Here is a 16,361-nt window from a genome sequence, read left to right on the forward strand (position 1 = left end):
CACGGACACGTTTATTATAGTTTATTATTGTCTATCAAGCGTACACGGACACGTTTATTATAGTTTATTATTGTCTATCAAGCGTACACGGACAGGTTTATTATAGTTTATTATTGTCTATCAAGCGTACATGGACACGTTTATTATAGTTTATTATTGTCTATCAAGCGTACATGGACACGTTTATTATAGTTTATTATTGTCTATCAAGCATACACGGACACGTTTATTATAGTTTATTATTGTCTATCAAGCGTACACGGACACGTTTATTATAGTTTATTATTGTCTATCAAGCGTACATGGACACGTTTATTATAGTTTATTATTGTCTATCAAGCGTACACGGACACGTTTATTATAGTTTATTATTGTCTATCAAGCGTACACGGACACGTTTATTATAGTTTATTATTGTCTATCAAGCGTACACGGACACGTTTATTATAGTTTATTATTGTCTATCAAGCGTACACGGACACGTTTATTATAGTTTATTATTGTCTATCAAGCGTACACGGACACGTTTATTATAGTTTATTATTGTCTATCAAGCGTACACGGACACGTTTATTATAGTTTATTATTGTCTATCAAGCGTACACGGACACGTTTATTATAGTTTATTATTGTCTATCAAGCGTACACGAACACGTTTATTATTGTTTATTATTGTTTATTATAGTTTATTATTGTCTATCAAGCGTAAACGGACACGTTTATTATAGTTTATTATTGTCTATCAAGCGTACATGGACACGTTTATTATAGTTTATTATTGTCTATCAAGCGTACACGGACACGTTTATTATAGTTTATTATTGTCTATCAAGCGTACACGGACAGGTTGTTCCTCCGAGCCTCGTCCAGGCGTCCCAGAGCTTCTCTGAGCTTCTGCTCCCAGTCTCGGCTCCAGCTCTCGCTTCGCTCCAGACGCTGACATCGCGTCGGAAGCTCCTGCAGGCGCCGCACCTGCTCGGGCGGGTCAAAGGTCAGCCCCGCCTTCTCCACCGCATCCTGGAACTTTGCTGGAGACGCCGTGGCCACGTAACACCTGAAGAACATGTTAATACATGTTCATGTTTTATCGTCTGAAGGATTTTATATCTAGTATTTATATATTAACTATATTATATAGTTATTATAACAGTAAAGATTCTTCCTGAACCACGACGATGCGTTCACTGACACATCTTTGTCTTTAAGCAGCTTTTAAAATACATAATAAATACATTTCATGACATTGAATTCAAAGAACACAAAGAAAAGAGAATAAAGTGATTTTATTAATATATTAATAACGATGTTGATAATAATAGTATATAATAGTTTATAGTTCATAGATTATAGCTCATAGCTCATAGTTTATAGTTTATAGTTCGTAAATCATATTTCTTAGTTAAAACTAAATCATTTATAATTACTAGTTAAAAGTTAATAGTCCATAGTCAATAGTCAATAGTCAGCAGTTAATAGTTAATAGGTAGTAGGTAATAGTTAATAGTTCATAATTAATAGTTCATAGTTCATAGTCAATAGTTAATAATTAATAATTAATAGTTCATAGTTAATAGTTAATAGTCAATAATCAATAGTCAATAGTTAATACTTAATACTTAATAGTCAATAGTCAATAGTTCTTAGTCAATATTAATAGTTCATAGTCAATAGTCAATAGTCAATAGTCAATAGTTAATAGTCAATAGCTAATAGTTAGTAGTTAATAGTCAATAGTCAATAGCTAATAGCTAATAGTTAGTAGTTAGTAGTTAATAGTTAATAGTCAATAGTCAATAGTTAATAGTTAATAGTTAGTAATCAATAGTCAATAGTTAATAGTCAATAGTCAATAGCTAATAGTTAGTAGTTAATAGTTAGTAGTCAATAGTCAATAGTCAATAGTTAATAGTCAATAGTCAATAGTCAATAGCTAATAGTTAGTAGTTAATAGTCAATAGTCAATAGCTAATAGTTAGTAGTTAATAGTTAATAGTCAATAGTTAATAGTTAATAGTTAATAGTCAATAGTCAATAGTTAATAGTCAATAGTCAATAGTCAATAGCTAATAGTTAGTAGTTAATAGTCAATAGTCAATAGTCAATAGCTAATAGTTAGTAGTTAATAGTCAATAGTCAATAGCTAATAGTTAGTAGTTAATAGTTAATAGTTTATAGTTAATAGTTAATAGTTAATAGTTAATAGTTAATAGTCAATAGCTAATAGTTAGTAGTTAATAGTTAATAGTTAATAGTTAATAGTTAATAGTTAATAGTCAATAGTCAATAGCTAATAGTTAGTAGTTAATAGTTAATAGTTAATAGTCAATAGTCAATAGCTAATAGTTAGTAGTTAATAGTCAATAGTCAATAGCTAATAGTTAGTAGTTAATAGTCAATAGTCAATAGTCAATAGTCAATAGCTAATAGTTAGTAGTTAATAGTTAATAGTCAATAGTCAATAGTTAATAGTTAATAGTTAATAGTTAGTAGTCAATAGTCAATAGTTAATAGTCAATAGTCAATAGCTAATAGTTAGTAGTTAATAGTTAGTAGTCAATAGTCAATAATTAATAGTCAATAGTCAATAGTCAATAGCTAATAGTTAGTAGATAATAGTCAATAGTCAATAGCTAATAGTTAGTAGTTAATAGTTAATAGTCAATAGTCAATAGTTAATAGTTAATAGTCAATAGTTAATAGTCAATAGTCAATAGTCAATAGCTAATAGTTAGTAGTTAATAGTCAATAGTCAATAGCTAATAGTTAGTAGTTAATAGTCAATAGTCAATAGCTAATAGTTAGTAGTTAATAGTTAATAGTTAATAGTTAATAGTCAATAGTCAATAGCTAATAGTTAGTAGTTAATAGTTAATAGTTAATTGTTAATAGTCAATAGTCAATAGCTAATAGTTAGTAGTTAATAGTTAATAGTTAATAGTTAATAGTCAATAGTCAATAGCTAATAGTTAGTAGTTAATAGTCAATAGTCAATAGCTAATAGTTAGTAGTTAATAGTCAATAGTCAATAGTCAATAGCTAATAGTTAGTAGTTAATAGTTAATAGTTAATAGTTAATAGTTAATAGTTAATAGTCAATAGTCAATAGCTAATAGTTAGTAGTTAATAGTTAATAGTTAATAGTTAATAGTTAATAGTCAATAGTCAATAGCTAATAGTTAGTAGTTAATAGTTAATAGTTAATAGTTAATAGTCAATAGTCAATAATCAATAGTCAATAGTTAATAGTTAATAGTTAATAGTCACCTCTTAACTCCGGGGTCGTGCTGATGCTGGTAATGGTGATAAACAGCCACAGCCGTATGAGGACACAGAAGGTATTTGTTCTGATCCCAACATCTCCTCATGATCTCCAGGATCTGATCATCGTCGACTCGTCCAGTCGACACGGCGCTGAACAGCTAGTAACACACGAGTCAAGAGTCATCGTCGCGTCAACATCTGGATCAAACTAACCAGTTTGTGCGTCTTTTCAGGAAGAATGAAGGAGTGAGTTTGTTGAAACTCTTCCATCATCGTCTTCACCGTCGCGCCGTCGCCTCCGAGCAGAAGCCAGAACACTCGCTCCAGGTTGTACGGGTCCTGCCGGGTCACAACTCCGGGTCACAACTCTGAGTCACAACTCCGGGTCACAACTCCGGGTCACAACTCCGGGTCACAACTCCGGGTCACAACTCTGGGTCACAACTCCGGGTCACAACTCTGGGTCACAACTCTGGGTCACAACTCTGAGTCACAACTCTGGGTCACAACTCCGGGTCACAACTCTGGGTCACAACTCTGGGTCACAACTCTGAGTCACAACTCTGGGTCACAACTCCGGGTCACAACTCTGAGTCACAACTCCGGGTCACAACTCTGGGTCACAACTCTGAGTCACAACTCTGGGTCACAACTCCGGGTCACAACTCTGGGTCACAACTCCGGGTCACAACTCTGGGTCACAACTCTGGGTCACAACTCCGGGTCACAACTCTGGGTCACAACTCTGGGTCACAACTCCGGGTCACAACTCTGGGTCACAACTCTGGGTCACAACTCTGAGTCACAACTCTGGGTCACAACTCCGGGTCACAACTCTGGGTCACAACTCTGGGTCACAACTCTGAGTCACAACTCTGGGTCACAACTCCGGGTCACAACTCTGGGTCACAACTCTTGAGTCACAACTCTGAGTCACAACTCTGGGTCACAACTCTGGGTCACAACTCTGGGTCACAACTCTGGGTCACAACTCCGGGTCACAACTCTGGGTCACAACTCTGGGTCACAACTCCGGGTCACAACTCTGGGTCACAACTCCGGGTCACAACTCTGGGTCACAACTCTGGGTCACAACTCTGGGTCACAACTCTGGGTCACAACTCCGGGTCACAACTCCGGGTCACAACTCTGAGTCACAACTCTGAGTCACAACTCTGAGTCACAACTCTGAGTCACAACTCTGGGTCACAACTCTGGGTCACAACTCCGGGTCACAACTCTGAGTCACAACTCTGGGTCACAACTCTGGGTCACATCTCCGGGTCACATCTCCGGGTCACAACTCCAGGTCACAACTCTGGGTCACAACTCCGGGTCACAACTCTGGGTCACAACTCTGGGTCACAACTCTGAGTCACAACTCCGGGTCACAACTCCGGGTCACAACTCTGGGTCACAACTCTGGGTCACAACTCTGAGTCACAACTCTGGGTCACAACTCCGGGTCACAACTCTGAGTCACAACTCCGGGTCACAACTCTGGGTCACAACTCTGAGTCACAACTCTGGGTCACAACTCCGGGTCACAACTCTGGGTCACAACTCCGGGTCACAACTCTGGGTCACAACTCTGGGTCACAACTCCGGGTCACAACTCTGGGTCACAACTCTGGGTCACAACTCCGGGTCACAACTCTGGGTCACAACTCTGGGTCACAACTCTGAGTCACAACTCCGGGTCACAACTCCGGGTCACAACTCTGGGTCACAACTCTGGGTCACAACTCTGAGTCACAACTCTGGGTCACAACTCCGGGTCACAACTCTGGGTCACAACTCTTGAGTCACAACTCTGAGTCACAACTCTGGGTCACAACTCTGGGTCACAACTCTGGGTCACAACTCTGGGTCACAACTCCGGGTCACAACTCTGGGTCACAACTCTGGGTCACAACTCCGGGTCACAACTCTGGGTCACAACTCCGGGTCACAACTCTGGGTCACAACTCTGGGTCACAACTCTGGGTCACAACTCTGGGTCACAACTCCGGGTCACAACTCCGGGTCACAACTCTGAGTCACAACTCTGAGTCACAACTCTGAGTCACAACTCTGAGTCACAACTCTGGGTCACAACTCTGGGTCACAACTCCGGGTCACAACTCTGAGTCACAACTCTGGGTCACAACTCTGGGTCACATCTCCGGGTCACATCTCCGGGTCACAACTCCAGGTCACAACTCTGGGTCACAACTCTGGGTCACAACTCTGAGTCACAACTCTGGGTCACAACTCTGGGTCACAACTCCGGGTCACAACTCTGGGTCACAACTCTGAGTCACAACTCTGGGTCACAACTCCGGGTCACAACTCTGGGTCACAACTCTGAGTCACAACTCTGAGTCACAACTCTGAGTCACAACTCTGAGTCACAACTCCGAGTCACATCTCCGGGTCACATCTCCGGGTCACAACTCCGGGTCACAACTCTGGGTCACAACTCTGGGTCACAACTCTGAGTCACAACTCTGGGTCACAACTCTGGGTCACAACTCCGGGTCACAACTCTGGGTCACAACTCTGAGTCACAACTCTGGGTCACAACTCCGGGTCACAACTCTGGGTCACAACTCTGAGTCACAACTCTGAGTCACAACTCTGAGTCACAACTCTGGGTCACAACTCTGGGTCACAACTCCGGGTCACAACTCTGGGTCACAACTCTGGGTCACAACTCCGGGTCACAACTCTGGGTCACAACTCCGGGTCACAACTCTGGGTCACAACTCTGGGTCACAACTCTGAGTCACAACTCTGGGTCACAACTCTGAGTCACAACTCCGGGTCACAACTCTGAGTCACAACTCTGGGTCACAACTCTGAGTCACAACTCCGAGTCACATCTCCGGGTCACAACTCTGGGTCACAACTCTGGGTCACAACTCTGAGTCACAACTCTGAGTCACAACTCTGAGTCACAACTCTGAGTCACAACTCTGAGTCACAACTCTGGGTCACAACTCTGAGTCACAACTCTGGGTCACAACTCTGAGTCACAACTCCGAGTCACATCTCCGGGTCACAACTCCGGGTCACAACTCCGGGTCACAACTCTGGGTCACAACTCTGAGTCACAACTCTGGGTCACAACTCCGGGTCACAACTCTGGGTCACAACTCTGAGTCACAACTCTGAGTCACAACTCTGAGTCACAACTCTGGGTCACAACTCTGGGTCACAACTCCGGGTCACAACTCTGGGTCACAACTCTGGGTCACAACTCCGGGTCACAACTCTGGGTCACAACTCCGGGTCACAACTCTGGGTCACAACTCTGGGTCACAACTCTGAGTCACAACTCTGGGTCACAACTCTGAGTCACAACTCCGGGTCACAACTCTGAGTCACAACTCTGGGTCACAACTCTGAGTCACAACTCCGAGTCACATCTCCGGGTCACAACTCTGGGTCACAACTCTGGGTCACAACTCTGAGTCACAACTCTGAGTCACAACTCTGAGTCACAACTCTGAGTCACAACTCTGAGTCACAACTCTGGGTCACAACTCTGAGTCACAACTCTGGGTCACAACTCTGAGTCACAACTCCGAGTCACATCTCCGGGTCACAACTCTGGGTCACAACTCCGGGTCACAACTCTGAGTCACAACTCTGAGTCACAACTCTGGGTCACAACTCTGGGTCACAACTCTGAGTCACAACTCTGAGTCACAACTCTGAGTCACAACTCTGGGTCACAACTCTGGGTCACAACTCTGAGTCACAACTCTGGGTCACAACTCCGGGTCACAACTCTGGGTCACAACTCTGAGTCACAACTCTGAGTCACAACTCTGAGTCACAACTCTGGGTCACAACTCTGGGTCACAACTCCGGGTCACAACTCTGGGTCACAACTCTGAGTCACAACTCTGAGTCACAACTCTGGGTCACAACTCCGGGTCACAACTCTGGGTCACAACTCTGAGTCACAACTCTAGGTCACAACTCTGGGTCACAACTCCGGGTCACAACTCTGGGTCACAACTCTGAGTCACAACTCTGGGTCACAACTCCGGGTCACAACTCTGGGTCACAACTCTGAGTCACAACTCTGAGTCACAACTCTGAGTCACAACTCTGGGTCACAACTCTGGGTCACAACTCCGGGTCACAACTCTGGGTCACAACTCTGGGTCACAACTCCGGGTCACAACTCTGGGTCACAACTCCGGGTCACAACTCTGGGTCACAACTCCGGGTCACAACTCTGAGTCACAACTCTGAGTCACAACTCTGGGTCACAACTCTGGGTCACAACTCTGGGTCACAACTCCGGGTCACAACTCTGGGTCACAACTCCGGGTCACAACTCTGGGTCACAACTCCGGGTCACAACTCTGGGTCACAACTCTGGGTCACAACTCTGGGTCACAACTCTGAGTCACAACTCTGGGTCACAACTCTGGGTCACAACTCTGAGTCACAACTCTGGGTCACAACTCCGGGTCACAACTCTGAGTCACAACTCTGGGTCACAACTCTGAGTCACAACTCTGGGTCACAACTCTGGGTCACAACTCCGGGTCACAACTCTGAGTCACAACTCTGAGTCACAACTCTGGGTCACAACTCTGGGTCACAACTCTGAGTCACAACTCTGGGTCACAACTCCGGGTCACAACTCTGGGTCACAACTCTGAGTCACAACTCTGAGTCACAACTCTGAGTCACAACTCTGGGTCACAACTCTGGGTCACAACTCCGGGTCACAACTCTGGGTCACAACTCTGAGTCACAACTCTGAGTCACAACTCTGGGTCACAACTCCGGGTCACAACTCTGGGTCACAACTCTGAGTCACAACTCTGGGTCACAACTCTGGGTCACAACTCCGGGTCACAACTCTGGGTCACAACTCTGAGTCACAACTCTGGGTCACAACTCTGGGTCACAACTCTGAGTCACAACTCTGGGTCACAACTCTGGGTCACAACTCTGGGTCACAACTCTGGGTCACAACTGCAATAATGTCAGGACACAACACAACACAACACAACACAACACAACACAACACAACACAACACAACACAACACAACACAACACAACACGACACAACAACATTCAACTAAAATTTAAATATGAACAAAAAGACATAATTAGACCAAAACTAACAAAAATAAATGAAAAAAAGAAGAACCAAAATAAATAACTAACCAAAAAAGAAAGAACAAATCAAAACAAATGAATATGTATTTATTAAAAGAAGAAAATAATCATAAATATTAAAGAACAACGACACAAGTGTGTTCATCAGACCTGGATGTCGATGGCAGACGCCAGCGTCCTCGTGACCTCTGCGGCCATGCTGAGGTCACCTGAGGTCACGGTCCTGTGCACGATGTCGTTAGAGTTCACCATGGCAACCAGCTTCAGAGGAACCCCCATCTGTCGGACGATGCATCCGGCTGAGACGCATCACCAACAACGTTAGCGCGTCGGTCGGACGTCGACGGACGGAACCGACCTGTGATGTTTCCGGCTCCTCCGGTGGGAACCACCACCTCCAACTCAGGCAGCTCCGGGGCCTCGGGGCACAGCTGCAGGTAGGCGTAGATGAAGTGGGCCAGCTGGACCATGATCCTGGACCAGTTGACCGAGTTGAGACTGATGAGCCTCAGAGACTTCACCAGGTCCTGGTCCAGGAACAGACGACGAAGAGGTCCATCGATGTCGTCGGACGAACCGTCGGCTGCAGTCGAGACGAGGCAAGAAAATTCAAATGAGATCAAAACAAATGAGATGTAAAATAAAATAAAACAAAGGAAAACATAAATAAAACAGTGAAACATCTAATCCAAGGTTGACCTGCAAACACGTGGATGTTGTCGTCCAGGCAGGTGATCATGTGACTCTCCTGCACCGGCGTCACTCGTCCACGAGGGTAAATCACCAGCACGTCCAGTCCAGACAGACCTTTAGCACTTTGTACCGCAGAACCTCCCGTGTCTCCTGAAGTACCTGCAGAAGAACCAGGAGAGAAACATCTGTAGAAACATCTGTAGAAACATCTGTAGAAAGAACTGTAGAAAGATCTGTAGAAAGAACTGTAGAAAGAACTGAAGAAACATCTGTAGAAACATCTGTAGAAACATCCGTAGAAAGAACTGAAGAAACATCTGTGGAAAGAACTGTAGAAACATCTGTAGAAACATCTACAGAAACAACTGTAGAAACATCTGTAGAAACAACTGAAGAAACATCTGTAGAAAGAACTGTAGAAACATCTGTAGAAAGAACTGTAGAAAGATCTGTAGAAAGAACTGTAGAAAGAACTGAAGAAACATCTGTAGAAACATCTGTTGAAACATCCGTAGAAAGAACTGAAGAAACATCTGTGGAAAGAACTGTAGAAACATCTGTAGAAACATCTGTAGAAACATCTACAGAAACAACTGTAGAAACATCTGTAGAAACAACTGAAGAAACATCTGTAGAAAGAACTGTAGAAACATCTGTAGAAAGAACTGAAGAAACATCTGTAGAAAGAACTGTAGAAACATCTGTAGAAACAACTGTAGAAACAACTGTAGAAACATCTGTAGAAACGACTTAAGAAAAATCTGTAGAAACATCTTTAGAAACATCTGTAGAAACATCATTAGAAACATCTTTAGAAACATCTGTAGAAACATCTGTAGAAACATCTTTAGAAACAACTTTAGAAAAATCTGTAGAAACATCTTTAGAAACATCTGTAGAAACATCTGTAGAAACATCTTTAGAAACATCTGTAGAAACATCTGTAGAAACATCTTTAGAAACATCTGTAGAAACATCTGTAGAAACATCTGTAGAAACATCTTTAGAAACATCTGTAGAAACATCTGTAGAAACATCTTTAGAAACAGCTGTAGAAACATCTTTAGAAACATCTGTAGAAACATCTGTAGAAACATCTTTAGAAACATCTGTAGAAACATCTTTAGAAACATCTGTAGAAACATCTTTAGAAACATCTGTAGAAACATCTGTAGAAACATCTTTAGAAACAACTGTAGAAACATCTTTAGAAACATCTGTAGAAACATCTGTAGAAACATCTTTAGAAACAACTTAAGAAACATCTGGAGAAAAAACTTAAGAAACATCTGTAGAAACATCTGTAGAAACTGATCTGTGTTTATTATCAATAATATCCATGCGTTTATTATCAATTATATCTATGTGTTTATTATCAATAATATCCATGTGTTTATTATCAATAATATCCATGCGTTTATTATCAATAATATCCATGCGTTTATTATCAATTATATCTATGTGTTTATTATCAATAATATCCATGTGTTTATTATCAATAATATCCATGCGTTTATTATCAATAATATCCATGCGTTTATTATCAATTATATCTATGTGTTTATTATCAATAATATCCATGTGTTTATTATCAATAATATCCATGCGTTTATTATCAATTATATCTATGTGTTTATTATGAATAATCTCTGTATTTATTATCAATAATATCCATGTGTTTATTATCAATAATATCCATGTGTTTATTATCAATAATATCCATGTGTTTATTATCGATAATATATGTGTGTTTTTTTTATCAATAATATCCATGTGTTTATTATCAATAATATTCAGGTGCTTATTATCAATAATATCTGTGATTATTATTGATAATATCTGTGTTTATTATCGATAATATCTGTGTTTATTATCAATAATATCTGTGTTTATTATCGATAATATCTGTGTTTATTATCAATAATATCTGTGTTTATAATCGATAATATCTGTGTTTATTATCAATAATATCTGTGATTATTATCAATAATATCTGTGTTTATTATCGATAATATCTGTGTTTATTATCGATAATATCTGTGTGTTTATTATCAATAATATTCAGGTGTTTATTATCAATAATAAACATGTATTTATTATCAATAATATCTGGGATTATTATCAATAATATCCATGTATTTATTATCAATAATATCTGTGTTTATTATCAATAATATCCATGTATTTATTATCAATAATATCTGTGTTTATTATCAATAATATCCATGTATTTATTATCGATAATATCTGTGATTATTATCAATAATATCTGTGTTTATTATCGATAATATCTGTGTTTATTATCGATAATATCTGTGTGTTTATTATCAATAATATTCAGGTGTTTATTATCAATAATAAACATGTATTTATTATCAATAATATCTGTGATTATTATCAATAATATCCATGTATTTATTATCAATAATATCTGTGATTATTATCAATAATATCCATGTATTTATTATCAATAATATCTGTGCTTATTATCAATAATATCCATGTATTTATTATCAATAATATCTGTGTTTATTATCAATAATATCTGTGTTTATTATCGATAACCATATATAGATCATACACATGTTATTACCGACGACGACTGTGGCGCGGCTGTTCTTCTTCTGCAGGAAGTAGTCCAGGAAGTGGACGGTGCAGGTCATGGCCAGATCCTTGAAGGCCAGCGTGTCTCCATGGAAGAGCTCCAGCACCGAGAGTCCGTCCTTCAGCTCCACCAGCCGGACCACCTCCGGGACGGAGAACCCGGAGAGAGCGGCGGTCACCAGAGCTGCAGAGGTCAGAGGTCAGAGGTCAGCGCCTGACCCCGCAGGTCAAACACCCGCTCACCCCGCAGGTCGTCCGCCGGGATGGCGTCGTCGGGCACGAAGAGCGACGCGACCTCCACCACCGTCTCAACGTAGCTCAGCGACCTCCAGCGCCGCAGAGTGTCGCGGCTCAGGAGAGGAACCGTCTCCGGCATGAACATCCCGCCGTCCGGAGCGAAGCCGGAGAAGAGAACGTCCTCGAAGCTCCGTCCACAGACGCCACCTCTGGTGCTGCAGAACAACATCTGGACGGGAAGACAACTTTAGTCTTTTCGTGATGATATGGACCAAAGAACAACATCTGGACGGGAAGAAAACTATAGTCTTTTCATGATGATATGGACCAAAGAACAACATCTGGACGGGAAGACAACTTTAGTCTTTTCATGATGATATGGACCAAAGAACAACATCTGGACGGGAAGACAACTTTAGTCTTTTCGTGATGATATGGACCAAAGAACAACATCTGGACGGGAAGACAACTTTAGTCTTTTCGTGATGATATGGACCAAAGAACAACATCTGGACGGGAAGACAACTTTAGTCTTTTCGTGATGATATGGACCAAAGAACAACATCTGGACGGGAAGACAACTTTAGTCTTTTCGTGGTAATATTGACCAAAGAACAACATCTGGACGGGAAGACAACTATAGTCTTTTCATGATGATATGGACCAAAGAACAACATCTGGACGGGAAGACAACTTTAGTCTTTTCGTGGTAATATTGACCAAAGAACAACATCTGGACGGGAAGAAAACTTTAGTCTTTTCGTGATGATATGGACCAAACAACAACATCTGGACGGGAAGACAACTTTAGTCTTTTCGTGATGATATGGACCAAAGAACAACATCTGGACGGGAAGACAACTTTAGTCTTTTCGTGATGATATGGACCAAAGAACAACATCTGGACGGGAAGACAACTTTAGTCTTTTCGTGGTAATATTGACCAAAGAACAACATCTGGACGGGAAGAAAACTTTAGTCTTTTCGTGATGATATGGACCAAACAACAACATCTGGACGGGAAGACAACTTTAGTCTTTTCGTGATGATATGGACCAAAGAACAACATCTGGACGGGAAGACAACTTTAGTCTTTTCGTGGTAATATTGACCAAAGAACAACATCTGGACGGGAAGAAAACTTTAGTCTTTTCGTGGTAATATTGACCAAAGAACAACATCTGGACGGGAAGAAAACTTCAGTCTTTTCGTGATGATATGGACCAAAGAACAACATCTGGACGGGAAGACAACTTTAGTCTTTTCGTGGTAATATTGACCAAAGAACAACATCTGGACGGGAAGAAAACTTTAGTCTTTTCGTGATGATATGGACCAAAGAACAACATCTGGACGGGAAGACAACTTTAGTCTTTTCGTGGTAATATTGACCAAAGAACAACATCTGGACGGGAAGAAAACTTTAGTCTTTTCGTGATGATATGGACCAAAGAACAACATCTGGACGGGAAGACAACTTTAGTCTTTTCGTGGTAATATTGACCAAAGAACAACATCTGGACGGGAAGACAACTTTAGTCTTTTCGTGATGATATGGACCAAAGAACAACATCTGGACGGGAAGAAAACTTTAGTCTTTTCGTGATGATATGGACCAAAGAACAACATCTGGACGGGAAGAAAACTTTAGTCTTTTCGTGATGATATGGACCAAAGAACAACATCTGGACGGGAAGAAAACTTTAGTCTTTTCGTGATGATATGGACCAAAGAACAACATCTGGACGGGAAGAAAACTTTAGTCTTTTCGTGATGATATGGACCAAAGAACAACATCTGGACGGGAAGAAAACTTTAGTCTTTTCGTGATGATATGGACCAAACAACAACATCTGGACCGGAAGACAACTTTAGTCTTTTCGTGATGATATGGACCAAAGAACAACATCTGGACGGGAAGAAAACTTTAGTCTTTTCGTGATGATATGGATCAAAGAACAACATCTGGACGGGAAGACAACTTTAGTCTTTTCGTGATGATATGGACCAAAGAACAACATCTGGACGGGAAGAAAACTTTAGTCTTTTCGTGATGATATGGACCAAAGAACAACATCTGGACGGGAAGACAACTTTAGTCTTTTCGTGATGATATGGACCAAAGAACAACATCTGGACGGGAAGACAACTTTAGTCTTTTCGTGGTAATATTGACCAAAGAACAACATCTGGACGGGAAGACAACTATAGTCTTTTCATGATGATATGGACCAAAGAACAACATCTGGACGGGAAGACAACTTTAGTCTTTTCGTGATGATATGGACCAAAGAACAACATCTGGACGGGAAGACAACTTTAGTCTTTTCGTGATGATATGGACCAAAGAACAACATCTGGACGGGAAGACAACTTTAGTCTTTTCGTGATGATATGGACCAAAGAACAACATCTGGACGGGAAGACAACTTTAGTCTTTTCGTGGTAATATTGACCAAAGAACAACATCTGGACGGGAAGACAACTATAGTCTTTTCATGATGATATGGACCAAAGAACAACATCTGGACGGGAAGACAACTTTAGTCTTTTCGTGGTAATATTGACCAAAGAACAACATCTGGACGGGAAGAAAACTTTAGTCTTTTCGTGATGATATGGACCAAACAACAACATCTGGACGGGAAGACAACTTTAGTCTTTTCGTGATGATATGGACCAAAGAACAACATCTGGACGGGAAGACAACTTTAGTCTTTTCGTGATGATATGGACCAAAGAACAACATCTGGACGGGAAGACAACTTTAGTCTTTTCGTGGTAATATTGACCAAAGAACAACATCTGGACGGGAAGAAAACTTTAGTCTTTTCGTGATGATATGGACCAAACAACAACATCTGGACGGGAAGACAACTTTAGTCTTTTCGTGATGATATGGACCAAAGAACAACATCTGGACGGGAAGACAACTTTAGTCTTTTCGTGGTAATATTGACCAAAGAACAACATCTGGACGGGAAGAAAACTTTAGTCTTTTCGTGGTAATATTGACCAAAGAACAACATCTGGACGGGAAGAAAACTTCAGTCTTTTCGTGATGATATGGACCAAAGAACAACATCTGGACGGGAAGACAACTTTAGTCTTTTCGTGGTAATATTGACCAAAGAACAACATCTGGACGGGAAGAAAACTTTAGTCTTTTCGTGATGATATGGACCAAAGAACAACATCTGGACGGGAAGACAACTTTAGTCTTTTCGTGGTAATATTGACCAAAGAACAACATCTGGACGGGAAGAAAACTTTAGTCTTTTCGTGATGATATGGACCAAAGAACAACATCTGGACGGGAAGACAACTTTAGTCTTTTCGTGGTAATATTGACCAAAGAACAACATCTGGACGGGAAGACAACTTTAGTCTTTTCGTGGTAATATTGACCAAAGAACAACATCTGGACGGGAAGAAAACTTTAGTCTTTTCGTGATGATATGGACCAAAGAACAACATCTGGACGGGAAGACAACTTTAGTCTTTTCGTGGTAATATTGACCAAAGAACAACATCTGGACGGGAAGAAAACTTTAGTCTTTTCGTGATGATATGGACCAAAGAACAACATCTGGACGGGAAGACAACTTTAGTCTTTTCGTGGTAATATTGACCAAAGAACAACATCTGGACGGGAAGACAACTTTAGTCTTTTCGTGATGATATGGACCAAAGAACAACATCTGGACGGGAAGAAAACTTTAGTCTTTTCGTGATGATATGGACCAAAGAACAACATCTGGACGGGAAGAAAACTTTAGTCTTTTCGTGATGATATGGACCAAAGAACAACATCTGGACGGGAAGAAAACTTTAGTCTTTTCGTGATGATATGGACCAAAGAACAACATCTGGACGGGAAGAAAACTTTAGTCTTTTCGTGATGATATGGACCAAAGAACAACATCTGGACGGGAAGAAAACTTTAGTCTTTTCGTGATGATATGGACCAAACAACAACATCTGGACCGGAAGACAACTTTAGTCTTTTCGTGATGATATGGACCAAAGAACAACATCTGGACGGGAAGAAAACTTTAGTCTTTTCGTGATGATATGGATCAAAGAACAACATCTGGACGGGAAGACAACTTTAGTCTTTTCGTGATGATATGGACCAAAGAACAACATCTGGACGGGAAGAAAACTTTAGTCTTTTCGTGATGATATGGACCAAAGAACAACATCTGGACGGGAAGACAACTTTAGTCTTTTCGTGATGATATGGACCAAAGAACAACATCTGGACGGGAAGACAACTTTAGTCTTTTCGTGGTAATATTGACCAAAGAACATCTGGACGGGAAGAAAACTTTAGTCTTTTCGTGGTAATATTGACCAAAGAACAACATCTGGACGGGAAGAAAACTTCAGTCTTTTCGTGATGATATGGACCAAAGAACAACATCTGGACGGG

At 40.7% G+C, this 16,361-nt stretch overlaps 1 protein-coding gene across 1 annotated transcript in view; it reads right to left on the reverse strand.

Moving 5' to 3' along the window:
* Positions 1–800: 800 nt before the first annotated feature.
* The window catches only part of thnsl2 (threonine synthase-like 2), a 35,264-nt gene continuing 19,703 nt past the window's right edge, over positions 801–16,361 (reverse strand). Inside the window, exons 2-9 of the mRNA XM_087792307.1 lie at positions 11,933–12,155; positions 11,679–11,873; positions 9,092–9,244; positions 8,751–8,975; positions 8,543–8,691; positions 3,475–3,600; positions 3,265–3,419; positions 801–1,054 (exon numbers count right to left, since the gene is read on the reverse strand). Of these exons, the coding sequence (XP_087648433.1) occupies positions 829–1,054; positions 3,265–3,419; positions 3,475–3,600; positions 8,543–8,691; positions 8,751–8,975; positions 9,092–9,244; positions 11,679–11,873; positions 11,933–12,155 (1,452 nt within the window). The 3' untranslated portion in view covers positions 801–828. The remainder of the gene's footprint in view (positions 1,055–3,264; positions 3,420–3,474; positions 3,601–8,542; positions 8,692–8,750; positions 8,976–9,091; positions 9,245–11,678; positions 11,874–11,932; positions 12,156–16,361) is intronic.

Source organism: Callionymus lyra, chromosome 5 (assembly GCF_982586985.1).
Source record: "Callionymus lyra chromosome 5, fCalLyr1.hap1.1, whole genome shotgun sequence".
Classification (NCBI taxonomy): Eukaryota; Metazoa; Chordata; class Actinopteri; order Syngnathiformes; family Callionymidae; genus Callionymus; species Callionymus lyra.